General features: G+C 51.6%; 10 protein-coding genes across 10 annotated transcripts; 3 read left to right on the top strand and 7 right to left on the bottom strand.

Moving 5' to 3' along the window:
* Window positions 1-121: 121 nt before the first annotated feature.
* AKAW2_80440A (GNAT family N-acetyltransferase) lies at window positions 122-1,305 on the top strand (the record flags this gene model as incomplete). The annotated part of the gene is made up of 3 exons (XM_041681461.1): window positions 122-809; window positions 954-1,063; window positions 1,138-1,305. The coding sequence occupies 3 exons, from the start codon at window positions 122-124 to the stop codon at window positions 1,303-1,305; spliced, it is 966 nt and encodes a 321-aa protein (XP_041548401.1).
* A 307-nt stretch (window positions 1,306-1,612) lies between these two features.
* AKAW2_80439S (KAR9 family protein) lies at window positions 1,613-4,879 on the bottom strand (the record flags this gene model as incomplete). The annotated part of the gene is made up of 1 exon (XM_041681460.1): window positions 1,613-4,879. The coding sequence occupies one exon, from the start codon at window positions 4,877-4,879 to the stop codon at window positions 1,613-1,615; it is 3,267 nt and encodes a 1,088-aa protein (XP_041548400.1).
* A 1,252-nt stretch (window positions 4,880-6,131) lies between these two features.
* On the bottom strand, window positions 6,132-7,679 carry AKAW2_80438S (uncharacterized protein; the record flags this gene model as incomplete). Its single annotated transcript, XM_041681459.1, has 1 exon — window positions 6,132-7,679. One exon carries the CDS (start codon window positions 7,677-7,679, stop codon window positions 6,132-6,134), a length of 1,548 nt encoding a protein of 515 aa, XP_041548399.1.
* Window positions 7,680-8,634: 955 nt separating this feature from the next.
* AOX1_2 (alternative oxidase) lies at window positions 8,635-9,794 on the bottom strand (the record flags this gene model as incomplete). The annotated part of the gene is made up of 3 exons (XM_041681458.1): window positions 8,635-9,145; window positions 9,197-9,487; window positions 9,541-9,794. The coding sequence occupies 3 exons, from the start codon at window positions 9,792-9,794 to the stop codon at window positions 8,635-8,637; spliced, it is 1,056 nt and encodes a 351-aa protein (XP_041548398.1).
* A 2,041-nt stretch (window positions 9,795-11,835) lies between these two features.
* Window positions 11,836-12,529, bottom strand: AKAW2_80436S (acylphosphatase; the record flags this gene model as incomplete). Its single annotated transcript, XM_041681457.1, has 5 exons — window positions 11,836-12,015; window positions 12,122-12,191; window positions 12,257-12,269; window positions 12,352-12,382; window positions 12,482-12,529. 5 exons carry the CDS (start codon window positions 12,527-12,529, stop codon window positions 11,836-11,838), a joined length of 342 nt encoding a protein of 113 aa, XP_041548397.1.
* Window positions 12,530-13,031: 502 nt separating this feature from the next.
* Window positions 13,032-15,095, top strand: GUP1 (putative glycerol:H+ symporter (Gup1); the record flags this gene model as incomplete). The annotated part of the gene is made up of 4 exons (XM_041681454.1): window positions 13,032-13,293; window positions 13,353-13,420; window positions 13,476-14,054; window positions 14,106-15,095. 4 exons carry the CDS (start codon window positions 13,032-13,034, stop codon window positions 15,093-15,095), a joined length of 1,899 nt encoding a protein of 632 aa, XP_041548396.1.
* A 123-nt stretch (window positions 15,096-15,218) lies between these two features.
* On the bottom strand, window positions 15,219-16,263 carry AKAW2_80434S (putative HIT finger domain protein; the record flags this gene model as incomplete). The annotated part of the gene is made up of 2 exons (XM_041681453.1): window positions 15,219-15,925; window positions 15,996-16,263. The coding sequence occupies 2 exons, from the start codon at window positions 16,261-16,263 to the stop codon at window positions 15,219-15,221; spliced, it is 975 nt and encodes a 324-aa protein (XP_041548395.1).
* A 501-nt stretch (window positions 16,264-16,764) lies between these two features.
* On the bottom strand, window positions 16,765-17,231 carry AKAW2_80433S (uncharacterized protein; the record flags this gene model as incomplete). The annotated part of the gene is made up of 3 exons (XM_041681452.1): window positions 16,765-16,848; window positions 16,907-17,012; window positions 17,074-17,231. The coding sequence occupies 3 exons, from the start codon at window positions 17,229-17,231 to the stop codon at window positions 16,765-16,767; spliced, it is 348 nt and encodes a 115-aa protein (XP_041548394.1).
* Window positions 17,232-17,729: 498 nt separating this feature from the next.
* On the bottom strand, window positions 17,730-23,683 carry DOP1 (cellular morphogenesis regulator DopA; the record flags this gene model as incomplete). The annotated part of the gene is made up of 7 exons (XM_041681451.1): window positions 17,730-18,992; window positions 19,043-20,508; window positions 20,559-20,788; window positions 20,885-23,121; window positions 23,198-23,347; window positions 23,406-23,530; window positions 23,593-23,683. The coding sequence occupies 7 exons, from the start codon at window positions 23,681-23,683 to the stop codon at window positions 17,730-17,732; spliced, it is 5,562 nt and encodes a 1,853-aa protein (XP_041548393.1).
* A 440-nt stretch (window positions 23,684-24,123) lies between these two features.
* Window positions 24,124-26,287, top strand: MON1 (guanine nucleotide exchange factor MON1; the record flags this gene model as incomplete). The annotated part of the gene is made up of 5 exons (XM_041681450.1): window positions 24,124-24,742; window positions 24,800-25,662; window positions 25,726-25,907; window positions 25,984-26,218; window positions 26,279-26,287. 5 exons carry the CDS (start codon window positions 24,124-24,126, stop codon window positions 26,285-26,287), a joined length of 1,908 nt encoding a protein of 635 aa, XP_041548392.1.
* Between the last annotated feature and the right edge of the window lie 131 nt (window positions 26,288-26,418).

Below are 26,418 nucleotides of genomic sequence, written 5' to 3'. Positions count from 1 at the left end.
TAACACCCAGAATATAGTAAAAACGACATCAATCGATAGACACTCTCAATGACATTCAACAAATTATTCTACACTACATAGTACTTAGTACCACTCGCCACACCCACTCAACCTCAATCCAATGAAATCCCATGGCAATATATGGTACCAAAAAAAAAACCCCCCATTCCTCTGCCCCACCGAACCTGAAAAGAAAGAATTAAACCACATATTGAAAATCTTATGCACGCCCTACCGTCGACATCTATCTTCATTCCCCACACTAAACCCAAACCCATACATATATCTACCCCAATCCCCTCACCATCCCACTCCCACTCCAACTCCAATTCCAACTCCCTCCTTCCCTTCCCACCTCGTCTCACCACACAACACAACCTTATACACACCACCACCTCCTCCCCCATATCCTCATAATAGAAACGAGAACGATAAAATGCCCTCCCTCCTCGAAGACCCCACCACCTCCATCCCCCCTCCCCTCCCCAACCCATCCCACCTCCCCCCAATCCAGCGCACCCTCCGCGACAACACCCGCATCACTCTCTACCCCATAACCACGGGGCCCGACAGCCTCCCCTCCTCTCTCCTCCACTACCTACACAGGGAATTCTCCGAAGAGATTCTCAAGGGATGTACCTATCCCATGGAATCGCCCCTCGAGTATGACCTCTACCGGACGTATTGGTTTGGGACGTTTGCAGTGGTAGCTGTTGTCGATGATGACGAGAGCGGAAATGGGTTGAGGGAGGGCAGGGATTGGGAGAGGGTTTGTCTGGGGACGTTTTATGTGAAGCCGAATTATCCGGGTATGTATATTTCTCTCTCTCCTTCTCTCCCTCACTTATTATCTATTTGATTTTTGATATGATATGTGTGGTGGACCGGGGATAGTATGTAAGTATGTAAGTATGTAAGTATGTATGTATGCTAACTGGTATTGGGATATATAGGACGCTGCTCGCATGTTTGTAATGCCGGGTTCTTTACCACGCCGGCGGCCAGGAATCGTGGTGTTGGGAGGGTTATGGGTGAGGCTTATTTGGAGGTGGCGCCGAAACTGGTACGTTCAGTTCTTTTTTGCTTTGTGTTCTTTGGAGAAGGGGGTCTGGGTAGGTGGGTGCTAATTCTGGGTAGGGATATAAATACTCCGTGTTTAATCTCGTCTTTGAGAATAATGTTGCTTCGGTCAAGATCTGGGAGAATCTGGGATTTCAGGTTATTGGTCGTGTGCCGGGTGCTGCGCGTCTGGCGAATAGTCCTGATCTCGTTGATGCGCTTATCATTGGGAAATCCTTGGTATAATCGAAACGAAAAGAAAAAAAATAATATACATATATAATATAAAGTGTATTGCAATTAAAACATAACCCCATACATGAAGTCGCTCCCTTCAATCAATGAAATACTCCTAAATCAATGCGAGTGGGGAATCAATCTAACAACCGGCTTCAAGCAATCTGGTATCTGACACCACTGGCTCCCGAACCGCAATGCCAATATGCATAGTACATGAGTGTGTGTGTGAAGTTAATGCGAGATCGAACAACGGAAATGCTAGAAATCAAAGACCCCCGGAAATGCTATGTCACATAGTATGGTATCTTCCCGATTACCGCCATGGCGGCCGCTCTCCGAGCTTGCTGCGAGGCGTCGGGTTATTCTTCGGCAATGGGATCAAGCTGATCCGCCGGTTCGCGGAATGCCCCAGCGCGGTGCCCGGCCGCGGCGTCTTCGTCGGACTGGCAATGTTTCGTTCGTGGTCGTGCGACACACTGCGGCTGAACGACAGCCCCGCAAAGCTCTGTCGGCTGCGCGGCGCGTTCGACATGCCGTCTGGCCGCCGGAGCTTGCTGTAAGGAGGAGGGTCGAGGATAGACCGATTAGGTGTAGGAGAGCCCATGCGCTCTGGGCTGCGATTCGTCAGTCGGCTGGAAACCCGACTCATAGAGCGCGCCGTCATCGGTGCCGGAGAGACCGACATATCACGCCGGAACGGTCCCATGGGTATAGTTGACGAGGGCCGCGATGTGCGGCCAGAAGCAGAGGGCTTGCGGGGAGTAGGATTTGGTTTGTACACGTGGCCGACATATAGGTCGTTCGTGTTGGTGCTGTTGGTCCAGCGCGGACGATTGGGTATGGGTGACGGCGCCGGCTTGACAGGCTTACGCGCAGCAGGGGTGGGTGTGGCGGCGCCCATCCGACTCGGTGACGGCGCAGTGAGCGAAGGCTTGGGGAGAGACGACTTCTTGCTGGTCAGCGCGGCCGTCGCCTGCGGGATGCCCGAGTACCGTCGCATCTTGGACATTGTCGTTCGCGCTGCAGAGCTGACCGAGCTGCCACGTCGACTAGATGTTCCCATTGGCGTAGCAGAGCCCTTGAGGGGGTTCGCGGGCGTCATCACCACGGACGATGCCGGTGAGCTCCCCGGAGTATCGGCGACACTGCCGGTCAGAGGACTGTCCATCGTCATGATACTGGAGATCGAGTCCCGGAGATGCTGTGATCGGACAAAGTTTATGTCCTCCAACCACTCATCCATCACCCGGACACTTGCCTTCAGGGCGTCGACCCTCGAGGTCATGTCCGACAGCAGTCGCAGAATCTCTCCGTTCACCGTCAGTCGGTCATCGACACCCTTGCGAATAATCGACACTACCCGCTCAATTGCTGCCACATAGTGCTGCTTCTTGGCCTCGTAGCTTTCAATACGTTTCGTAAACAACGTTGCATCGTGCAGATGGGCGCATGTCTCGATGGCCTCCTGCAGTTTTGCGATGCTGCGTTCCACCGAGTCGAACATTTTCTGCGCCTGTCCACCCGCGTTACGGAAGACGAGGATCCACCGGTCTTCGTTGAGCTCTTTCTGCAGTGCATCTGCATCCTGCTCCAGCTTTTGAAAGCTCTGTTCAAGATGGCCCCGCCGCTCCTCGAGCTCCTCACACGCGCTGGGAAAGATCCTCTCAGCCCGCGCTTGAAACATGGACATTCTCATCGGCAAGAAATCGAGCGACGCTCGCAACGGTTGTATTCGTGCGAACAGCGCGATGAGGTTCGAGTGATTCGTGTCGTCATGTGGCGTCTGAATAACCGGCATGTCCATCGTCGGTGGCCCGGTAAGGATGGGATCTATACTGAGTCGTTTGCTGGACAGCAGTTGCGCCTGGGATGGGGTCTCTTCCACGATGGTCTCCAGCTCATTGATGTCGAGCCCAGAGGCGCTAGAGTCCTGCTCGCCTGCCAGCGTCCAGTGCCGTTTTTCTTCCATCTCGAAGATCAGCCCGGTGAGACTCTCGACCTCCACCGTCACATCGCCCAAGACGTTCCCCCACAGCTCTTCCCACTCCATTGCCAGCTCAACCTGTCCTTTGACTCCCCGGAGTCGATTCTTGATGTTGGCCCAGCTTTGTATGATCGTGTCCATCTGCACGACGATCGTCTGGAGGCTATCGGTACTCACGTCGCCAATATCCTCGCGCAGCTGCACTTCCTCGATCGCCCTGACGTAGACGTTGATCAGGCTCTCGAACCGGATGATCGCCTTGTCCACCCCCTCCAGACCTTCTCGTCCGGCCGCAGCTGCCCACTCCACGTCATCCTCTGCATCCAACCCCCCTAGCACATCCGAGGCCTTCTTGACCCATATTTGAATTTGCTCTGCCGCTCCGGTGAGCGCCCGAACCGCCGCAGGCGCGGTTGCAATGGATGAGATACTAGCCTCGAGCGACGACGGTTGCGGAAGAGGGATGGACGTGAGCTGGGAGAGTTGGTTGCTAAACGAGGCGCGAGAAAATGAGTAGATGGACTCCGTGCGCTGCAACCCCTGGGGGTTGAAGTAGGATTGTGAGCTTAGGGAAGTGGTCGATCGTGGGCGCGGAGAGTCTTTTGGCGGTGGCGGGGGTGGATTCGAATCGTCTTCATTGGTGCTCTGTATGTACTTCTCAAAGTCTGTCTGCTCGGGGACGTCAGGTAGGGGCGCTGGCCTAGGCTCTAATGGCGCCGGAGCATGCTGAACGACAGACATGTCGGGTTGGGGCTCTTCCAGAGTAGCCTCTACCTCAACGGACTCGTCAGCAACGCCTTCTGCACTTTCTTCCACAATTTCTTCTTCAACGCCTTGCTCCGCAACAGCGTCTCCTTCGAAAGGGTCTTCCTCGATAACGTCTTCCCCAGCAGCCTCAACCTTCACAGCCTCTTCAGGCTCTTCGGCCTCTTCCGACAGCGGAACCTCTTCTTCCAGCCCTTGATCCGGAGGCAGATCCAGGGGACGATCCGAGTCGGGTGTCGGTACTTCCCCCCACTCCTCTGGGGTTGCTTCCGGTAGCTGCGGTTCGGGGACGTCTAAGTGGCCGGAATCACTTTCGTGGGATTTCCTATCTTTGTGTAGCCGAGGCAGAGCATTCCATGAGCGACCTTTCTTTTCGATCTTAATGGATTTAGATAAATCCTGATGCGTCTTGTCGAGTTCTTTGATTTGTTCTTCGGGAATCCGACCGACGGCACCGGGGTTGCGAGAGGGACTGTTGTGTTTGTTACTACCGTCTAGTAACTTGACGCGGGCAGCCAGGCCGGGGGACAAGCGACGGAGAATTGACGGGCGGACAAGAGTCTTGTCGAAGCCGAGGTCGTGTTGTTGTTGTTGGTGGTGGTGTTGGTTATCGTCGGGTTCACTGCTACTGCCCAAACTGCGGAGGCTTCGTAGGGACGACTTGGACTTGATTCGTCGCGGTATTGACTGGTCGACATGGGAGATAGACAGGGCGGGTGGAGGAGGAGGAGGAGGGGAGGAGAAGAACTGCGACGTGGACAGGTTGGCCCCGGCATCCGGGGGGTGGGTGGTCGCAGTGGTAGCCGTTGACGCGGTGGACATGGCACGCATGGATGCGATTCACGAGGGGGATGGGCGCTGGCCTGTAGGATGCCAGGAACTAGTGTGTTTAGTGAAGAACGACGGTGGGTAGAGGAATGTGGTTGATGGGCTGAGGATGCGCCAACGCTGCGGCCGGGCTATGTCAGCTAGTATGTGCTTGGGTAGTAAGTAGTAGAAAGTAGTGTAGTTTGCGTTCCGTTCCCTGTCCGTCTGCTGCTGCCCCTATCCGGTTTCAGCCTGTCAGATAATAAGAATGGAGTAATCGGGCTGTGAATGTGTAGGCGGTCGGGCTACACCGTCTGTGCTCTTTGCTTGTCTTGCCTTTTGTCTTTTTTTGTTTTTCTCCAACACCAAGGTAAGAAGAACTGCTTTTTGACAAGAATGACTGACTACATGATAGACGATTGGGCAGCAGAGGGGCGGACATAGCAAGGGAAAGAAGAGGGAGGGAGAAGAGAGAGAAGAAGGAGGTCAAGCCAGTTGGAATGAAGGATAAGCGGCAACCTGTCCCTTTCGGGCTCTCAGGCGGGCAGCCGATCACCCGTTTGGGGGGAGGAAATAGTAAGGAATAACCCGGGGATAATCCCCTCAGTCTCCCTTTCAATCGTCAGTAAACTCTATCCTCGAGGGAATGGTAAATAACCCAAATTGACTTTGGCCTGACCGTTACACCAGTTCCGGTTTCTTGGGTATCTTCCCTGTCTTCCATCTCCTTGGATCTTTCTTCCTCCCGTCTGAGTGGCGTTCGGTTGGTTGATTTACTTTGTTTGTATGGTTCTCGTCTCGAAACATGGCATTCTCGCTACCAGCCAGCCATTCCTATGTACACTTCCATCCATGGATCCCTCCCGCGACCCCGTGCAGGATAGATTAAGAAAAGAATGATCGGACAAGATAAGAAAGAAAAAAGAGAAAAGAAACAAAAAGGTGTGCTCTGCACCGAACACAACAGTCCCATGGACTGTAGATGACCAAAAGTTGAATTTATACGCTTCTCCCAGCTTGACTTGGCTGGGAGGACAGCAGAAGAAATGAGGAGTGACACCAAAAACATATTCAAATCCGACTGCACTCCGACAAGTAAGGGGTATCAATGGGCGTCGGAGTAGACAGCAAACAAACGCAATAACCAGTCGCCATACGTGGTCCCAATCAGTTTCAACCAGTCCCAATCATTACAACTCTCCTTTCCCTTCCTCCCTCTCCAGCGAAGTTGTTAGTTACTCATGTAGACCCTTTCTTTTCCCCAAAGTTCCCCCCCTCACATAGGCCGTACCACCAGATCGTCGGGTGGAAGGCTCGCTGCTGAAGCTCGCCTCTCGCGCCAGTCTCGGACGAGCTCCTCACGCACCACTTTACACCAGGCCAGAAGAGCCTGGTCGAACTGTTTCCAGGCCTCTTCACTGTTGCCATGCACAATCCCCATCACATCCATCTCCAACTTCGTCTCCCACCGGAGCTCCGCCGCCTTCACCCAGAAGCGAAGGTTTTCGGCCCGTCGGTAGGGCTTGGCCACATCCTGATGGTAGGTTTTGATATCGAGGAACGGCCGCTTCGAGTTCTTGACGGCAAAATTATGGGCGCGCACCAGGTCGCGTCCATCCCGCAGCCGTTCCAGCATGGCGGGTGGCGGTGAGCCATCCTCCGGCGCAGTCCATGTCGGCAGCTGCGCGTCGGAGCCGATCAGACTGCGCAGGAACAAAGTCTCGCGCTCGCGCTCCTTACCGATCCATTCACCCTCGGTCCAGATCCAGGCGGCTCGCTCTTTGGCTTCAAATGACTCCAGTTGAGCTTCCCGGGCCAACATGTCACGCACGTTGGCCATCCATCCAACAATGCCAGAGCGTTCATCCTCGCGAAGACCGTCTGCAAAGTTTCGGGACGCCCACCGCTTCAGGACCTCTAGCACATTGAACAGCTCTTGCCGTATTTCGCGCTCGCTTTTGATCTTCGCCAGTCGATCGGGCCGCTCATGCGCAGTGTAGTAGATTTTAGCGGCTCGGATCGCAAAAGTGACAGTGTCTAGGACCCGCATGCCCTGGATCTCTTGCCAGGTCTGCGGGGTTGCTTCTGCAGGCGCCTGACGCGAGGGGTCTTCCGCAGCGTCGGGCATATCGTCACTCGAAAGACTGATCCGCGGGGGAATCATCTCCGCCGGCGGTTCCTTTTGAGCATCGATCGATTCGATACTGTGTTCGGCTTTCTCCAATGCGTCCCGCAGATCCTTCCGCAGAGCCTTGAGTTTAGGTGGGGGCGGGATGTGATGCGTTTTGATGCTGTAGGTACTGACCGTGGGAGGAAGCATGACTTCAACATCCTCGTCATACACCTCCTCCCTAGGATCTATGCTTTCACTTTCGTCATCGGTGGGACTGGCACTGGTCGGACTGAGAGTCAAGTCATCGATAAACCGAGCGTTGGGGGTCAAGAGCAGTCGCGGCATATCCTCCGGCTTCTTTTTCTTTTTGAATTCCCTAGCCTGGGCACCTTTGCCGTCCAGTAGACCGGTTCGTGCAAAGTAGTATTGCAGATGAGCGATGCTACCCAGACTCATGACACTCTCCCGGTTTTTGGCGGACTCCGCAAACTCGACCCCCTGAGGGCGAATGTATCCTCGTCGCTTGGATGAGATGGAGACGGAAGACCTGGCATCGGCGGAAGTGGCGGAAGAAGTTGACAGAGAGGAGATGGTCGAAAAGGTACGATCTGGTGAGGGACAGGAGGAGATAGCCGGCGTCGCTGGGATGGAGGGGGAGGGCGACGAGGCTCGGACAGGGGCCATGAATTCGGGCTCGACAGATTCATCCATATTGGGTGTATGCTAAGCTTTGGACGATGCGTTTGATGGGAAGGGTTGGCACTTTCGCAGACGATAGATCTCAACGGTATGGCGTTGGAGGGCACAGATCCGGTTTGGGCGAGAGATGGGATATGCCTCACACTAAAGCAGGAAAGGACAGGTGGTCGTCGGGGGGGAACAGGAACCGTTTTGACGTGATTAAAAATAGGGATAGGGCCTCGGATGAGTGACTGGTGATGGTGATCGATCGGCCGACGAATTTAATTTGGGCGTGACTCGAAAGGGGGATTTTTACCACTAAAAGGGGAAGCGGGTCGATGGCCGCGGTGCCAACTCGTCGGCCACCGGGAGTTGTCGTGGTACTTTCTAGATAAGTAGTCCTTGCACTGTTATTTATAGCAGTGCCGATTGCTTTCTTTTTTCTTTTTTTGTTTTCTGTTCTGCTTCATTCAGCTCTTCCCCTGAGGTAGGGCTGTTCGCCTCATCACTCGAGTCAGGTTGATGACTCCGAACTTCCAGATATCCACCTCCTTTTTAGGAAGTGCTTAGAGGGAATCATGCAAAGCGTCCCAAGAAAGTCATCCGGCCGGGCGGCCCTTGTCCTGCCTGGGCTTAGCGCCTCCCCGGTGCCTGGAAGCCCCGCATCCAAACTTCGGCACGGTTTTCCATCCATCTTTGCGCTCAGGAACACCCGCTCCCATCACTACTGGTGGGATTTATCACTCCTGATCATCTCGGAGCGGAATCTTGAAACATTATCCATGTTCATAACATCCATTGTCGTCATCATTGAGAGGAGATCTATTCGCTAAATTGAATGTGCTAATCTAGGATTTTTGAAACATCAACACCAGTTCGATAAGCCCGATGTTGCACTGACAATAATATGCTGACGCTCAAGCCGCATTGTAGACCCGGTCCAGCCGGTTGTCTGTGAAAGAAACCAAATATCTGGCATGTGAACTCAGATTACCTCCTCCCGCTCCCATCCAGTGGGTTTCAGGTCTGCAATCCCCTTGTTCGGATGCGCCTTTGTCGGATCCTTGTACTTGGCGGCATATGGGTTGGGGTCAATCGCCTGGTTTAGGTTTCCCAGTGTATGGTTCACCTCCCGGTGTTTGGCTTCATCTGCCCGAACATACAGCAGGAGATCCTTCATGCTGCGCTGACCCTCTGGCATCTTCCAATACTGCACGGCGATCTCGGGGGCCTCCGTCTTCTCCCATGCGGGAAGACTTCCAGCTTCAATCTCCTTGATTGCGCGGGTATATGTGATCACCGCTTCCTCCTCGAGGTATCCAACGAAACGGTGGCATATGCGTGGCGACATGAGGTAAGACAGGAAGAATCCGTTGAAGAAAACCCCTTGTGCTCCAAGAACCATCAGGCGCATGAACCATCCGGGCTCTGCGAGCTTAAGGAAGGTCAGCAAATGCATACGCTCGTTGTATGCTTCCTCCAGCAGTGTTTCAATCCTAGACGTGGTCAGTGTCTGTCATCTTTGATAAACACGAGATGTAACATACCATCCATTATCTCTCTTCATGCGCCGCAAACTTCTCAGATGTCTCAGCATGCCTCCCACCATGCCCGGTACGCCAGCCACGCTTTCCAGGAAGATAAAGCGCGTAAGCCACTTCTGTTCTGTCATTTTGAACCTGGCCTCGTGTTCCCTGCCTGGTGGAGGGTGCCGATATCCAGTCACAAGATCCATGCCCCATCTCAGCATCCGCACCGTTCCCAACGCAACCCAGTCGGCCCAATTCTTTGCGTCTCGGTGCGCGATAGCGACTTGTTTCATCTGCTCTTCGGTATAGCTGCTATTGTCAGCTCCACTCACTATCATCATGCACGCGCGAAATGAACGTACACAGGATGGACCCAAGCTGTTTCCACCTCCTTCACATGAGGAGCAGTCGGGGGAGGAAAGAATTCCTTGATCTGCGACTTGGGCGTGGTTGATATGAATCGCTTCCCAGCTGTCTGATGTCTATTTGCCACCAACGACCCACTACAGCGCAGACCGCTCATAGCAATGACACCGGAGTAATTTCGAGTAGCGATATGCAAGTATGACTTTGGAATGGCAGCCCGAATGGGCGCCGTTGCTGTTAACGAATTCATTGGGTATGAAAGCAGTCGGTATGCTCGTAGTAGAAGATAATATGGAAAACTCAATAATGAAGTATTCACTTATTGCTTGATCGATATCCTATGTATCAGACTAATTACATGTACAACCCCCCATCCCTATTTATACTCTTCAGCCCCAGCAAAAATTTTCAACATCCATTCATTGTCTCGTATCCAGGGTATGACTCTACAGGGCAGAAAGGGTCGGCAAAAGCCGGGAGTGGCACTGGCGCCCGGAACCATACATACAAAACGGCAGGAGTGAGAGAAAAAGTCACGCGGATCGAGAAAACCCGGATCCATCTATACCAAGACTTCAGGGACCCAGTATAGGCTTTTTGACCCTGAGATTAGTTATCTTAGCATTAACAACTCAAATTTGCTCAGCCACGTCTGCAGTAGAGAGTTCCAAGCAATTTTCGTATCCATGGATAATTTTTTTTAAAAGGTCTGGATTAGTGACAAGGTTGCCGCTGTTGTCGCCACGCCAGGGAGCGGTATTTGGGGGTGTTTGTCTTAATGACTTTTCTATGTTTATCGCTATCGCTGTTGAGTTAATCATAGGCCTGATATCTTTGTTTTTGAGAATAATCAGGATTTGTACGGTAGTAGTAGCTAAACCACGTCGTAAAATACAAAGTGTCAGATATGCTATAAGAATTGGAATGCAGGACTTCGAAGATACTACGTACTAGTTACCAGAGGTAAGGCCTACTACTTCGAAACTTCCTTTCCCATCTTACAGTGCTCTGCTTGCCTGCCTTGATCACCCACCACAGGGATAGCGTTAACAATAGCCCAAATACTACAGGCTCGGCATCAAATCCCCCCCAAACCAAGTATGTTCACCGCAGATCCTCTATCGAACAAATCCATTGAATTTCCAGGTCCCAATAGCCTACCTCAGCAACCCATTACTAGCGTTTTACAACCACTAGCTAGATTTATTCCCTCGCATTGAATGTGACATTCGTAACCAAGTTAAGCTTCCAAGCGCCTGCAATATCCCGGTGGGTCACCCCAGCGCAGCCTAGAACTTACATAGAAGGTACGGGAGGTATGGAATGCCTTTCGATAGGGATGCCCGATGACCACACCTGAAAGTTGTATCTTAATTATGAGTATATGGGTATTTGGTATGCTCTGTCAACTCTCGAAGTGGAAGCGGATTTAAAATGCTTCCCGTTATCTCTCTACCTGAAGATGAAGGGGAAGATATTTCGGCGTAAGTTCGCTGTTGTTATCTAATTACGGGCGACTCCTTGTAATCTTCTGGGCTGGTCCCCGTGACCCGGGGTCCCCTTGTTTTACGTAGTTCTTTCGGCATTTTGTATGCATGCTCGGCGTCTGTTGAACGCGAATTCCGTGATTTACTTTCTTAGTTAGTATCTTTGCTCGGGGTGGGTGATGATTTTTGATCGGCGACTCGGGGGTGATGTATGGGGTATGGGTTGTGGTTGATTGGTGGTATCTAAATGGGGAATACTAGATTGACTGTTATGAAAGGTTGCTTGGAAACCTCTCTTTTTGCTGTACTGCTTTGGATACTGTATACACATTGTGATAGAGCTTGGTATTCAGGACATAAGTTGAATGTGATCTTCACAATGAATAGTAATCTACATCCAAATGTACCCAAGTTGTGACCCCCCGTGTTCTATGGCAGGTCGCCTTACCGGGAGATCCCGGAACGCCGTTTGAGTCAAGGCATGCCGAAGATAGTTCGGGATTGCGCCGGGGTCTGCTCGCTCCATTAATTCCTGGCCCCCGACGTCAGACAGGGGCCGGTGAACATATTAGAAATAGACTATGTGTTGTTGCTCCTGCATTTTCCGTTTGATGTTGTCATTGCTTCTGAAAATACACTGGCTTGGCTTCCGATGACCTTTCAATACGAGGGTTGTCGGAAGGGCTAGGATCAATATTACATTATCAACTACTAGTAGTAGTTCGTGTCAGAAGGACAAACAAGGATTAGTTTTGAAGCGGTGCGCTATAAACAGAAAGAGATGTATTTGGGAAAGATATTATATCACTGCGTGGCCTCATATCCTGACTCCGAGGTCTTCATAAATCCGAATTCTACCTCGCCATCCTTCGGTGCGATTTCCTTCTTCTCTAGCTTGACGACATGTGCATGGCGGGGTCCATTGTTGATGTCTTTCAGGAACTTCTGTAGAGACTCTTCGGTTCCTTGGGCTTCGCCTTCTACCTGTATGGTATTAGTAAAAGTATCTTACCTGATATTAACACAGGCGAACGGTCAGGAGAAGAAACAAGCAAAATGTCAGATGCAAAGTAAAAGGGACAGCACACACCCTTCCACAGTGTGTGTTCTTCACCCAGCCTTTTACATCATATGCAGTGGCTCTCTTCTGAGTAAAGTCCCTATAGATCGCGGCGTGCTTAGCGAGAAGTGCATCTATAGCGTGCAGAAGGCAGGGTATAGTTACCGGAATCCCACTCCTGCCAGAATATGTATTAGACTTGTCTGCTACAGAAAGAATAGTTTCATAGATGTTGCTTAGGAGCATTGACGTGAACTTGCCTTGGACCGTGCCAGATACTTTGAATGCGATCTGGGGGTAGTTGTGTTAGTACATCTGTTATAGATGACGTAGCGACCCCGGGGAAGGGTGTATTGTGTATTCGGTAAGGGCCGGAGGGGAAAGCCTTACACGTTGCGATGACATCTTGATAGATGTATATGACCTGTTCCAAAGCATAAAGAAGATATCACCGACTTTTGATGTCTATGGACTGGTTCTTGTTCTCTTGAAGCTGGTGAGGCAGGCACTGGGTTAGTCATCTGATATCATGAGGGGGTGCAACTGCGTACGCTAGTCTTGATCGGGTCAGACATTGTTTGTGACCAATCAATGCCTGTTTATCTGGATTAGTCACTTATCGAGCCAGTTCAAGTGCACGAGAATACTACTATATCGTAAATGGCAGGGTATCAGATGAATTTATAATGATACAGAAATGATACTTATGTAATGAATGCTATTTCCAGTTCAATCCATGCTGACTGTTTTGGTATGCAGTGCTGACAGCGGCATAACCAGCAGCCCGTGACCCCAGCGGAGATCCGCCCCTGAGCCAAAAATGGAATCCGCGATGATCTCCCCCAACATCCGTTCCTCTTGCTCTCCGCACTCAGTCCTTACGGTGTCTCCCCTCTTCCTTTGTCTTTGAGGGGTTGCACTACGCAATGCTAGTGCTAAGATGCCTCTTTCAGTACTCTCGTGGCTTCGGAGATTATACTCCCTTGATACTCTAGATACCCGCCTTACTACCTCTTCCACTACTCCGCCCAAAGCTGCCGCGGGTCACACGCGAGCTCCCTCCGCCAGAGATGCCCGTGCCATTGCGATTGCGCGCAATGCTCCCCCTCCGAAATGGCGAACTTTTGAGTTCTACATCTACTATGTAATCTTCTTGATCGCTGTGCCGTTGATGTTCATCACGGCCATTGGGGTGTCGCAGGGTAGGCCTGGACCACTTTTTTGTTACAAGAGGAGCAGCTATGCTGACTTGATGTTATAGAGAGCCATCCTTCGTATCCGACTTACGCTCATTTGCTGTCGCCTGGCTGGATACCTGGACGCCAAGTTGTAAGTAATTTGACCAATTGCTCTGTATCAGATGCTAACTTCTTTGTTCTGCTAGGACAACTCCGATGACCAGTATTCCTCATTCCGCGATAACATACCATACCTGTTGCTGCTACTAGTCGGACACCCTTTGCTTCGCCGTCTATACAACAGCTATGTACGCCCAGTCGCCGGAGATACCGGGTCCTCTAAGGCTTCTCCGGCAGTCCTTGCTGCGGATGCTCGTCTCACTCAGCGGATAAACTTCGACTTCTATTTCGCGCTCGTCTTCATCACAGCCCTTCACGGTGTTTCCGCGCTGAAGGTCCTCGCAATTCTATATGTGAACTACAAAATCTCCAAGAATCTCCCCAGGAAGTACATCCCTGCGACAACTTGGTTGTTTAATATCGGAACGCTGCTTGCGAACGAACTCTGTTCCGGCTACCATTTGGAATGGGTGGCTTCTTTGTTCGTCGCCCCGAGTGGTGCAGACAAGGAGGCACCCTTGGTACTTTGGGGTCGCTACCTTGACGGGTTTGGTGGTATCATGCCCCGATGGGAGATTCTCTTCAACATTACGATCCTTCGATTGATTAGTTTCAACATGGATTACTATTGGAGCCTCGACTACCCCGCTGCCAGTCCCATTGAAGTAAGTCCAATTCCCCTGCGGTACGGGACCCAAGCTGACAGAGATAAGAAGAAACAAGTCGATCCTGCAGCACTGTCAGAGCGTGACCGTGTCAGTATCCCCGCGGAGCCAGCTGCGTTCAATGGGCGCTATTACCTTGCCTATGTTCTCTACGCTCCGCTGTACTTGACAGGCCCTATTTTGACCTTCAACGACTACATCTCCCAGCAAAGATACGCACCTCCTTCTCTTACACGGACCCGGACAGTACTCTACGGTGTCCGTTTCTTCCTGACACTACTCGCCATGGAGCTCATACTTCATTTCATCTACGCCGTGGCTATCTCGAAGGCGTCCCCCGATTGGTCCCTGTACACAGCTGGCGAGCTCAGCATGTTGGCATACTTCAATCTGCATATCATCTGGCTTAAACTTCTGATTCCATGGCGATTTTTCCGTTTCTGGGCACTAGTCGACGGAATTGACCCAACCGAAAACATGATACGCTGCGTTTCGAACAACTACTCTCCCTCCTCCTTCTGGCGCGCATGGCACCGCTCTTTCAACCGCTGGATCGTGCGCTATCTCTACGTGCCCCTGGGTGGAGGCAGCAGAGGAAGTGCCGACCGCGGCAAATCTTCCGGGATCTACGCCAAGGCCCGCCAGATCTTCAACACGCTTATTGTCTTCACCTTTGTTGCTCTCTGGCATGACATCAACCCCCGTCTCCTCATGTGGGGCTGGCTTATAACCCTCTTCGTTCTGCCCGAAGTCATCGGCAGACTACTGTTCCCAGCCAGCAAATGGCGTTCGCGCCCGACAACGTACCGTGTCCTTTGTGGAGTTGGAGCAGTCGGTAACGTTCTAATGATGATGATCGCAAACCTGGTCGGATTCGCTTTAGGATTGGATGGATTGGAGGGTCTTCTGGCTGGTATATTGGGGTCCTGGGCCGGCATCATCTACCTCATCTCGGCGTGCTGTGCTTTGTTTGTGGGAGTGCAGGTTATGTTTGAGATTCGTGAAGAGGAAGCACGGGCTGGTATTGACTTGAAATATTGATTCTATCTGTGAATATTATACAGCAGTTGCTTAGACGCATTGCTAGATTTGGAATAGCATAATTAGTTGCATCTAATAGGGTATCAAAATAATCATAGTATGAGTACCTCCCCCTCAACCCAGCTAGAAAAACGCCCCGCACCTCGAATCCTCATGCACCTTATAACACCCCAACCCACAAGTCCTCAAATGACAATTCTTGCATCGAATCTTCCCCCAATACCCACACATACAGCAGAAATACCGCGGCGACTTCCTCGCGATCGGCGGGCCAGCGCGCGATGCATGATACGTCAACGGCGGTTCAGCGAGCAAAGCCTGCATGATACGTTCCGAGGGCGCAGAGGGAATATATGATTTCAAAAGGGGGTCGTTGTCGTGTTCGGATTTGATCAGTTCATGGGGGTTTTGCTCCTTCTTCTCCTTCTCCTTCGATTCGGTATTGTCTTTGTCTTGGGGTTGGTCTTTGTCGGGGGCTGGTGTTTCTGTTTCTGTTTCGGCGGCGGTAGTTACTGTTGAGGCGCGGGAGGAGGTCGGGGCTGTGGAGGAGGGGCGGTGTTGTTTGTTGCGATTAATGCGCGAGGAGGTATCGGGTTTAGGCGTTGGTGCTGCTGTTAGGGGCGTTGAGCTGCGCCGAGAGGAAGAGCCTGGTTTTGTGATTTTGTTGACGGAGGGGCGGTGCGAGGAGGAGGTGGAGGAGGTTTGTTGTTGGGTTTGCTGGGTGGATGCTTGTTGCGCTAGAGCGGCTTCTTCGTCGTCGAGGTAATTGCGGAAGGTCTTTTGGGATTGTAGGATTCGGCGGACGTTGGAGGTCACTTTGCCTCTTGTGCCTGGGAGGGTTGTAGGTTAGCATGGGCGTGTTCCGTGAACGTAGGATATGTGTGCGTATGTATGGCATACCTCGACCAGACGCATCCTTCTGTTTTACTGGAATTGAGATCTGCACGTCCCGGTGATTCTCGCGATCCAGCTCCGCGAGATGTCGAACGATGGCATTGTTCTGTCGTGAGGAGAGGTCCGCTCGGCCTGGATCGCGGATTCCGCGCTTGCGGCCGATGGCGGGCGTGATGGCGGCTTTGGCTGGGTCGAAACCGCGATCGGGGACGTAGGTCCACCCCGGAGTGGCGTGGGTGGTTGTGCTGTTGGGGAGGAGTTCGACGTGATACATGGTTTAGGAGGGGATGGAGGGCATGGTTCGGTTCAGGATGTTTTAAGGGCACTGATGGACTTGGATCGATGGGATGGATTTGAATCTCCGCGAAAATGGATGGATGGTTCGAGAGAACGGAGATGGTCCCGTGCCGGGGTTTGTCTTGTTTGCAAGGGAGCTTTGCTCTCGATGACGCCAGCGACTTGCCGCCAACTGGTTGATATATCTACTAGATGTTAAAGGAAGAACATACATGGCTGGTATTAGTGTACATATAGATAAATATTGTTCGTATACAGGGCTGTTGGTTCATTACGCGATCCTCCATCACTGTTTTACTCCTGGCGCTCATCTGTGCCAGACCCTGCAATTGGAACTAAACAACATGATTGATGCTGGGAGCCGAAGATGAAATTGCGCGGTAGAATAGCAAAAGGGAATATGAATGCCGCAGAGCAAACAAATGGAAGAATTCAATGAACGGGGTAGTAAGTTCAGCATTAATGAGAATGTTCAAGCTTATTTCTTCTTCTGCAACTGGTCCACCTTCCTTTCTAGTTCACCAATGTACGTCTGCAGCTTTTGTGTAGCTCCTTGAAGAGCCTGATTACCTTATTAGTAGCTCTTATAGGACTATCTGGGGAGATAATAGTAAACGTACGATGATATCTTCTGTCAGCATCTCGTTTGCGATCCTGTACTCGCCCAGGACATAGAAATAGACTCCGGCGCTGGCAGCAATCGCGCCAGTAAGGAATCCGAACAGACTAGTTCATGATCAGTAAGCTTATAGACCTTTTGATGAAGCGCAGTCCAGGATAAACCAACCCCCCGCGAAACGCGCCCACGGGCTTCTTCGTAGGCAGAGTGTGCGCCGCTTCCTTCATGAAGGGAGAGACCGAAAAGCTCCGCGCCCGGACAACTGCCGACTTGTTTGCGACGGAGCGCAGGCCGGGCAACATTCTCTTGCACGCGTTCATGATCATAAATTATTTGGTGATCTGCAGTTGCGATCAGCACAGAGCATCGCTAGGCAAAATGATCAGGTTTCTTCTCACGTTGGAAGGAGATGAAGTTGGGGGCGCCGGGGAGAGCTTGGGATGAGTGACGTTGGCGGTGCTGTTTTGGGCGGAGACTGCGGCTGCTGCCGGCCCAATTATCCACGGCGCGTTTTCCGATCTCCTTCACCCCAACTATGCTGGCTGGTTATTGTATTTACCGCCTACGATTGATCACAAGTATTATTGGTGGCTGGGCTACGTGCGGAGATGCTACTGGATTGTTCCATGGATACAACCTGCTTGATACATACCATTATGCGTCCAATGGCAAATACTGGAAAAGACAGTTCTATCTACTATAGTAAGGCAGAGATCGTAGACCTCGGTTGTTACGGACAGCGCGGAGTCTGGCATACAGGCATTGGGTATAATACAAGAGAGGCTCGCTAGGTAACAGGAACTGGCAATAAATGAATGACGCTGTTAGTTGGCCATCGTACTTTCGTTGAACAAATCCGCTAACAGGTCGTCTCGGCAGACGTCCAACCGCGGATGGCCCATGCTATACGTGCTCTCGAATGCATGAATGCTGAGCTGATCAAAGAACGGCCGAAGGACTCGCTCAACAATCTCATCCTTTGCCGTTTCGCGAATCCAGTCAGCAGTCAGGCTTGGCTGTTTCACCCCCTGGCTGAGATCGGCCGTCTCCCCGAGTCCATCCGACGAGGCCGATCCGCGCGCTCCCAAGCTCTGCGAGATTTCGTCCGCGAGTGCCATGGGTTCAAAGCGCTCCGGAGGGTAGACCGCATCTATGGTGTCGGTCACGTAAAGCCATTCGAGAAGTTGAAAATCATCAGGCGCGAGGATGAGCAAAGTATCCAGCAGCTTACACGCCTGTAGCAGCGCATATGGGTTGTATACCTCCTGCTGCTGGCCTACTGAGACCGCTGAGATGGCCTCCTGGAGCTCAGAATTCATCAACGGCCAAAAGGGGGCCAGAGTAGTGGCTGTGCACTTAAGGGCAAGGGCGCGCAAAACCATGAAAACCTCGGACCTGGTCGTAGAAGATGGGGACGAGGAACTAGTCGCGCCCAAGAGATCTTCCAACTTCTGAAGGAGTGCAGGTAGCTCTGCAACAAAGTAGTCAGTGTTGGCTGACAGGATGAGGAGGCTTATCCTGCGGAGATTCAATTGCGCCTTTCGATCCGCTTCTAGACGGGCAGCAGAAGCTCCAACGCCAAACATGATGCCTGCAGTACTTGGCGGAGTAAGTCGGGACATCAACTCAGACATTCGATCTTTGTCGGCGAGCACCCATTGCCGCAAAAGGTTTACCCAACCGTCTTTCACCAAATCAAGCTGCATTCCGAAGAATTTCGGGTCGTTGAAGGCATCAGAGATATCCTTCTTCCAAATCTTGGAAGCAGTGGGGATTTTTGCTATGTGCTGGAGGAGCGCCATGAAATTCCGACTAACGTTATTCGGAAAGAGGCGTGCGCGAAAGAGTGGCCCGATTATATGAGTAGATATCCCAGACACCGCGGTAGTAATACGATCCGAATCGCCCAGGGTTGTTGTAAACGCGGGCATAGAGGCAGCAAGAATGCTGAGCAGGTCATCAGGCCCAACATGTGGCAGCGATCCACTGTCATAGTCAATAGACGCCCGGCCGAGAAGTGCTGACTCTTGGGAGAGACCCATGGGCTTGCTGGTGAATATTGCCGTCAGGAGACGGAGGAGTACATCCTAAAGTTGTCAGCATAGCCACGTCAAAGTCAAAATTAGATGAAACATACTCCTAACTCCTTCCTCATCCGTCGATCTTCTCCGAAGCTCGTATTCTCCAACTTCGCCCCAAGGATCGCTGCGAATTCCACTAATCGCGGAAGGATCTGCCTATGCGGAAAAGGATTGCTCAAAACATCTCGTAAGAAGGTGGTGCAATCTGCCCAAATCTCATCCAAAACATCATCTTCAAGTGACCTGGCGTAGGTCACTAGGAAACCTGCTAGCTCAGACTCCGTAAGGCTTGCGGTCAAGGTGGACTTGCGGTTGGGTTCCAATGCGGCGGGGTTAGTTCGCGTGTAGATAGAGTTGAATACAGCTGGTATTGTGATCTTTGGACGGGATCCATCCAGCGTGTGGAGCAAACTGATGATCAAAGACGAAGTGTCGCTGTCTGACTTCGTCCATACCTCTACCGCAGTTTCAAGACATTCAAGTGCCTCGGCTGTGAATAAGTGTTCCAATATCCGACGCGATCTATTCCTCATGCGCAAGGATGTATATTGGAAAGATGCTAACGACTCCGGGTCTTGAGGGAGTGTGCTTCGTTCTACCGCCCCCCACGACCATATCGAAAAACAAAGTCGCACAGCGTCCTGGAAGCAAAGCAAAACGGTGAGGCGGTTATTGGCCGCGCTGGACCGAGCATGACTCTGTTCAGACGCGAAGACTCCTGAGACCATGTTTCCAAAGAACCCATGATTCTGGTCCGGGCTCTTGGCAGCCGGTACATTTGCTTCTTCCGACAGCAGACGCTCGTGGGCAGTTGCGATGCAAGTCTCGAGACCGGTGAGTAGAGCGATCGTAGCGTGTTCAGAGCGATCTTCGGGCCAACCCTCGGTGCGCTTGAAAGATAGCTGAAGACTTGCATATGCCAATTGGATTTCCTTACAAAAGCATTCCACTAACATCAGGATTATCTGGAAGATGGATCCTGCATAGAGCGGAAGTACTTCGCAAAGCAGTATTGTCCACCTCTCCACTATCTCCCTGGAGTTTGGAGAGCTTATGCCTTTTAGAAGGCACTCCAATAGTTGCTGAGGGGGCTGGGGTAGAGGTGGCAATGCAAGAGACTTATCAGGTTTGTCGCTTGTGAAGGATAAGATAGAAGGACTTGTTAGACGCTCTCGAGAGGCAGTCCTTTGATGCTTTGGGCGTGGTGGGGGTGGTGGTAGGTACGCTTGAGCAAATCGAACCTTCAGCGCTGCGAGAAGAGTGTCGATAAGTGCTGCTTGAATACCGACACTACCACCGTTATCGAGCACGCTGGACAGCCTATCGACAAGGAAGGAATCAATTCCAGATTCGGCCACCTCCTCGGCCCCGGGGCCAAGAAGAAGTTGACGCATCACAAGCAGCGCAGTTTGTTGCAGTTTGATCTCATCCACGCCCTGATGAGCAGCCGTCGTGTGTCCGCTAACCACTCTGAGAGAGGCCTGGAAAATGACCGCATGTAGGCTCTGGGCTCCAGAGTTATCTGCAACTTTCATCAGAAATTTGATCACAGGAATGCTTGGTAGAACCGACCTTCAGATGTTGGAATATCCTTGTGCTTCTCTGTTTGTACCAACGTTTGGGTGAGCAAGCTGATCCACCCATTATGTGAAAGCGTTGATATGAGATTGGATATTGTTTGTAGTAGATAGCTGCACTCTCTGTAGTCGTCTGGAGATACAGTGGGATTCGCAGTGTCTGGATCTGCGTTCTCTGACTGCTGGAATAGACGATCAAGCCTCGAAACTACCATGCGGAAAACTCTATAGGACATAAGCACTTGTTCAAAGCAGAGTTTTCAATCCAATATCAAAAGGTAAAGTAATACGGGTGAGACTGGGAGTGGGTTGCAAACGTACTTATGTATGGAAGACAGGTCTTCAAGCCAGCGGTGTACGACTTGAGAGGCTTCATTTACGCCCTGATTGAGCAAGTCCAAGACGATAAAGAGAGGCCGCTCGAGCATCGATGACTGGTAAGAGATTCCCAGCTGTGACACGTTATGTAATTGCTTCGGAGGGAGCTCGTATGTACCGTGGTGACTGTGAGACCAGAGAACAAAGTACCTCCCTGCTTGTTCTGCGGACGATGATTGACGATGCCCGTTCGACTTGTCCACCATCAGGGAAGTGATCGCAGCCTCGACCAGATGATCAGCCCATGAAACAGAATGCAAATGCCACAATGAGCGAACTGCCTCGACATGAAACTTAGGGTTCAGCGGCGAAAGATATTGCCATAGCCGGTTGACAAGGGTGGGAATCAAGTCAGATACATCCTCGTAACTGATGTAGTACCCGGGGCTATGGATAAAATACATGCTCGTAATGGCGGATGCAATCGAGGAGATGGCTGCGAAGGAGGCGGTGGAAGTCTCCACTTGATCAGCGCGAACGCGATCACATAGTGCCAAGTAAAGGCGTCTATCGCGCAGAATCTTTGTTTTTGGAAGCTTCTTCAACATGACAATAAGAAGGCTTATACGTTCATGCATCTGTGTCGCATCGCCGCGGCCATCGAGAGCCTCAATAGCTTGTTCGTAGGCATTCCTGATGATGAGTTCCCCAAGGTGCTTGGGGGCGAATGGAAGCGGTTGAGGATCAAGACTCTGTTTGCTCTGTTCATAAAACGCATGTATCCTACTCAGAATTTGTGAGCCAGGTACATCGGACTTGTAGCCATCCGCCTTATGGGTATCAGACTTCTTCGCGAACGCCCTTTCGGTGAGTAGGCCCGATAAAGAAGTCATAACACGGGACAGCCCAGTTGCTACAGCACGCAGCCGCTCTTGGTCCATGTTAGGACTCTTTTCCGGGGAGAGTTCGCTCGATTTGATGATTGTGGCGAGAGTCAGCAAAGGCACATGTGCAAGTACCATGTCCTCTTCGCGCACATTGAAGTTTTCGAGGATGAAATGCGCAAGCTCCAGATTCTTCAGCACCTTGTCGTGCCCTGAGGTCAAGTCCTTGGACTTCCAGTCAATCAGATACAAAAGTTCGGAGAAAATGACGCCGCTTTCCACGCCATCAAAGAAAGAACTGGCACTGCGAAAGACTTCCTCGAACTGGGTTTTTGACGCTTTCGATTCAAAAGCCTGGACACTTCGCATGACCGGCAAGAATACTTCCGGCACAATGTAGCCGCCAACCTCCCATCGGTCCATCAGCGACAGCGATATGCGAAAAGGCCTCGTTTTCTCTGCGGGTACTTCGGTATCTTTCTCGATCATGCCAAGAAGACCGTTCACCAGCGGAGTCAATCCGAATCGACTAAAGTATTCGGAATGTGAAATTTCTTGGGCATCAGGGAACGGTTGAGAAGCGTTATCCGATATAGAATTGCGCGCCTCGAAGGATGGCCGATCGTTTGCAGGCTCAGGACCAAGGAGCCAGGCCCATAATCTTCTGTTCAGACTCATGTCTCGTCGAGACACAACCCCCACAGCTGCGAGAATCAGTTTCTGAAGATCATCCTTGGTGATTCTAGCTTGCAAAATAGGTGAGCTCAGGGGTATATGTGTCACTAGCAGATCAAGGAAATTCCGCTGGACAAGGACTTGTTCGTCTGCTAGTCCAGTTGCGAAACACCGTATCAACAAACCGGGTTCCGGCAGGATTACTGAATCCGCTGCCACAGAGATCTCATGAGGTAGATCCTTAGCTTCGCTCACTTCACTTTTGCTCGGCCTGCGATCTGTGATGCCCAGCTTAGGTAGGTAACGGTTCAAGTAGGCAAGTACACCCGAACGTCGGCTAGGGCTAGTTATGGATGCCAGGAACAAGCACTGCCAAAAGTAGTGACCGCTTGGACTAGACTCGGCTTCCTGTTTATATGTATCCATCTTACTCGCCATGTCGCGGAACTTGTTGACGAGTCGCATGGTAGGGTCAAAGTCATCGCTTGTTTCTTCTTCTAACCCTGGCAGGAGGGCCAAAAGGATGGCCTTGAGGGCCGGTCGGATTGCCCATGGTTCGAGATTGCAAATATATGTTTCCACAAGAGACAGAAAGAGGGGCCGGACAGTGAGCGAGGCGAACGTCAAAGTGGGCGCGATACCAGGGAGGTATAAGGGCAGGTCGTGCGACAATCCTTCCGGCTAAGGAACCAAAGACACATGTTAGCAAGAAGCAAGTAATCAAATAATGCAGGAAATCTGAGTGATAAATGCGAACCTTGATCAGGTTGAAAATGTACGTATAGACTTCAAGAGCCTTCTGGTGGACACCAGACGGCAAGGAAGGGTTAAGGCATTGGGAAAGTCGTTTCGCAACCAGTAGTTTGTGAGGCACAATGGGCATGTCCGCAGGATGGGATTGAAGTGCCTGTGAAGATAGCCATCAGTAAAGTGCATTACCGCCCCTGGTATATGATGCATCGTACCTTGAGCAACCGGCTCAGGAAGGAGATGTAATCCGCCCATTCCTGCAAAGCAGTATCGAATAGTGACAGTGCACGTTCAACGGTAGACGCATAACGGCGATAGTTCTTATCCTTCTTCAGCGGCTCTAGCAATATCACATCTGTCAGTATGTATTATAGTAATTCTGTACGACCAGGAATGACCAACCTTCTTTCCCCCGTAGTCGGGAGCGCGTGAGAGAGCTTTCGGAGCTTGCGGGGGAATTCGACCTCGGAAACGAGCTCGGATCAAGGCTCATGGTGCGATTGTCGGATGATTGATTCTGTCGTGCAAATGTGACTGCAGATCGCGCCTCATCATATCTTGTGCATCGGGCCAAACTGGGGTAAGAGGGCTCGTTTGGTCTGGCTGGTTGGAGCTGATGTTGCGAAAGGGCCAGGCGGCCATGTTTCCGTCTATCTGGCGTTGACCCGCCCGCCTTTGGGGAGCTCCGCCGGGAGGCTCCATCTTCTTCCTTCGGTCGCTCAATCTAAACTATGCTTGTTTCCTCCTCCCGCCCGCCGCTGTCGCATCGCGGCCTTGCAATCCCCACCATGCGACATATTCTTCTTCATTTCTATGGCGTCTGTGGACTTATTCTCCAAAGCTAGGATATTCGTCTTTGCTACGGACTCGATTTCTAAATGATCCCAGCTAGAACGCGGCTGAGGCAACTCCCGGTGCGCGCGAGCTGAGAGTATGGATTCGACGGACCCCGGTCCGTCGCAGGACATCCCCGATCATGGCATTACGCAAGCGCCGACTCCCCGAGACGACGACACCCCATTGTCCGAACAAGCGACTACGGGATCTACAGAATCTACTGGCGGTGACCACAGCGCCGTTCTCGATGAACGGCCACCGCCTCTTCCCCCGCGCCCAGGCACATTGAATCTGTTGGATGAAGGAGGGGCATCTCTTCGGGTACCGCGGCAGCCTGCACAACCAGCTCTCCAATCCAGGGCTACAACGGCGGTATCTCTCCCAGATGTTGCTTCGCAAGATACAGGAAAGGATACTTTGGCTGTGCGCAATTTACAAGGCGCACTGAAGGCGAAGGCGAGCCTCAGCCACTTAGCCAGCCCAAGAGGAAGCGAAGCTGGCGATACTGCTAGTATCAGGAGCACAATACCTCAAGGAGATCTAGGCGATGTCGATAATGTCTTCGGTGACTTTTTGGCAACGGAGCCTGGGCTTATCCGCCAGCCTAACACGGGACTCTTGCAATTCCCGGAGTTCCAAGCTGACGACGTAGAAGACGATTTTGCCTCGGAGTTTGAGCCAGTGGGAGACGTTGGCGAAGAAGGGGAGAACGAAGGTATGCATAGCTCGCAGATAACGGTCCTTACGTTCGCTAACCAACAAAACCGTGCAGAACTGGTTCTGGAAAATTGGAAGTCGAAACGCAAACACTATATTATCCTCTCAGCTGCTGGCAAACCGATATGGACGCGACATGGTGACGGTGGTCTGATATCGACCTATGTTGGCGTCATTCAGACTATCATCTCGTTCTATGAAGATTCCAAAGACCGCCTAAGCAGTTTCTCCGCCGGTGATACAAAGTTCGTGGTGGTCAACAAGGGGCCTTTGTACCTGGCTGCGATCAGTCGCATGCTTGAGAGTGAAACGCAGCTCAAACTTCAGTTGGAAGCCCTGTACATGCAAATCTTGTCTACTTTGACTCTTCCATCCTTGACCCACCTCTTCTCTATCCGCCCTTCTACCGACCTCAAGCGGCCCCTCCAAGGCTCTGAGACGCTTCTATCTACGTTAGCCGACAGCTTTACGAAAGGCTCCCCATCCACACTACTTTCCGCATTGGAATGTCTCAAGATCCGCAAGTCTCATAGGCAAGCGATCAATAACACTCTTCTAAAGACCAAGGTCAGCGGCCTTCTCTATGGCTTGGTCGTCGCAGGTGGTCGGCTTGTCAGTGTCGTCCGACCTAAGAAGCATTCTCTGCATCCCGGCGATCTGCAGCTTCTTTTCAACATGATCTTCGAAGCCGAGGCTGTAAAAGCTGGTGGTGGCGAGAGCTGGATTCCCGTGTGCCTACCAGGCTTCAACAGCAGTGGGTACCTCTACATGTATGTCAGCTTCCTCGATCTCCGAGAGGACTCTGGCAATACTGCCGACGACACAACCACGAAAGAGGAGTCTGTTGCTATCATCCTGATAAGCGCCAATAAGGAAAGCTTCTTCGAGTTGCAAGGCATGCGCGATGCATTCGTCGAGGTTTGTGACCATGCCTCTTATGAAAAACATGCCAGCAGGCTAACCTAGTACTTTAACTCACAGCAACTAGAGAAGAATGGCAGTCTCAAAATCATCAGAGAAGCCGTTGACAAGGGCCGCCCCAGCACAACAGACATAGTTCCAGGGACCGTCCTGCACCACTTCCTTTACAAGTCACGGGCCAACGTACAATTCACAATGTCCGCGTATGACCCCGAATTTGCCTCGGTATCCCGACGTCGCAGGTACGCACAACCCTTGATTCTCGCTTCCGATGACTATGTCATTATGTCTAGATACTGACGATGGCACTTGCTCTAGGCTGATGTCCACCTACAATAACCTACATGCAAGCATCCATGCTAAGCACACCCATGTCAAGATCCACCACTGTGTCTCACAATCCTCGAGCTCATTTGCATGGGTGACACCGGTGTTCGAATTCTATTGCGTTGCAAATGCAAATGCAAACCGCAATGCATTGGCGCAGAGCGCAAGCAAGATAATAGACTGGGTGCATCAAGAAGAGGAGAGACTCTTCATTATTGGCGGAGCGGTGAGTTAGGCAGCGGCTCCTTATTCCAGTTGAGAACAGGGACTAACAGTCGGTTACCAGGTATTCTAATCATTTCTGGCCCTGCATTGATAGAGGTATATACAGCTTTCCTTGAATATGTTCTGGTCAAAGACCTCTAGTACAAACACGCCAAAGTGCATCGATGAGATATCGTCTCAAGCTAAGGCTACACAAGACTT

Source organism: Aspergillus luchuensis, chromosome 8 (genome assembly GCF_016861625.1).
Source record: "Aspergillus luchuensis IFO 4308 DNA, chromosome 8, nearly complete sequence".
NCBI classification, from domain to species: Eukaryota; Fungi; Ascomycota; class Eurotiomycetes; order Eurotiales; family Aspergillaceae; genus Aspergillus; species Aspergillus luchuensis.
Note: the sequence above shows the minus strand (reverse complement) of the source record. Positions and strands in the feature narration are given on the sequence as shown.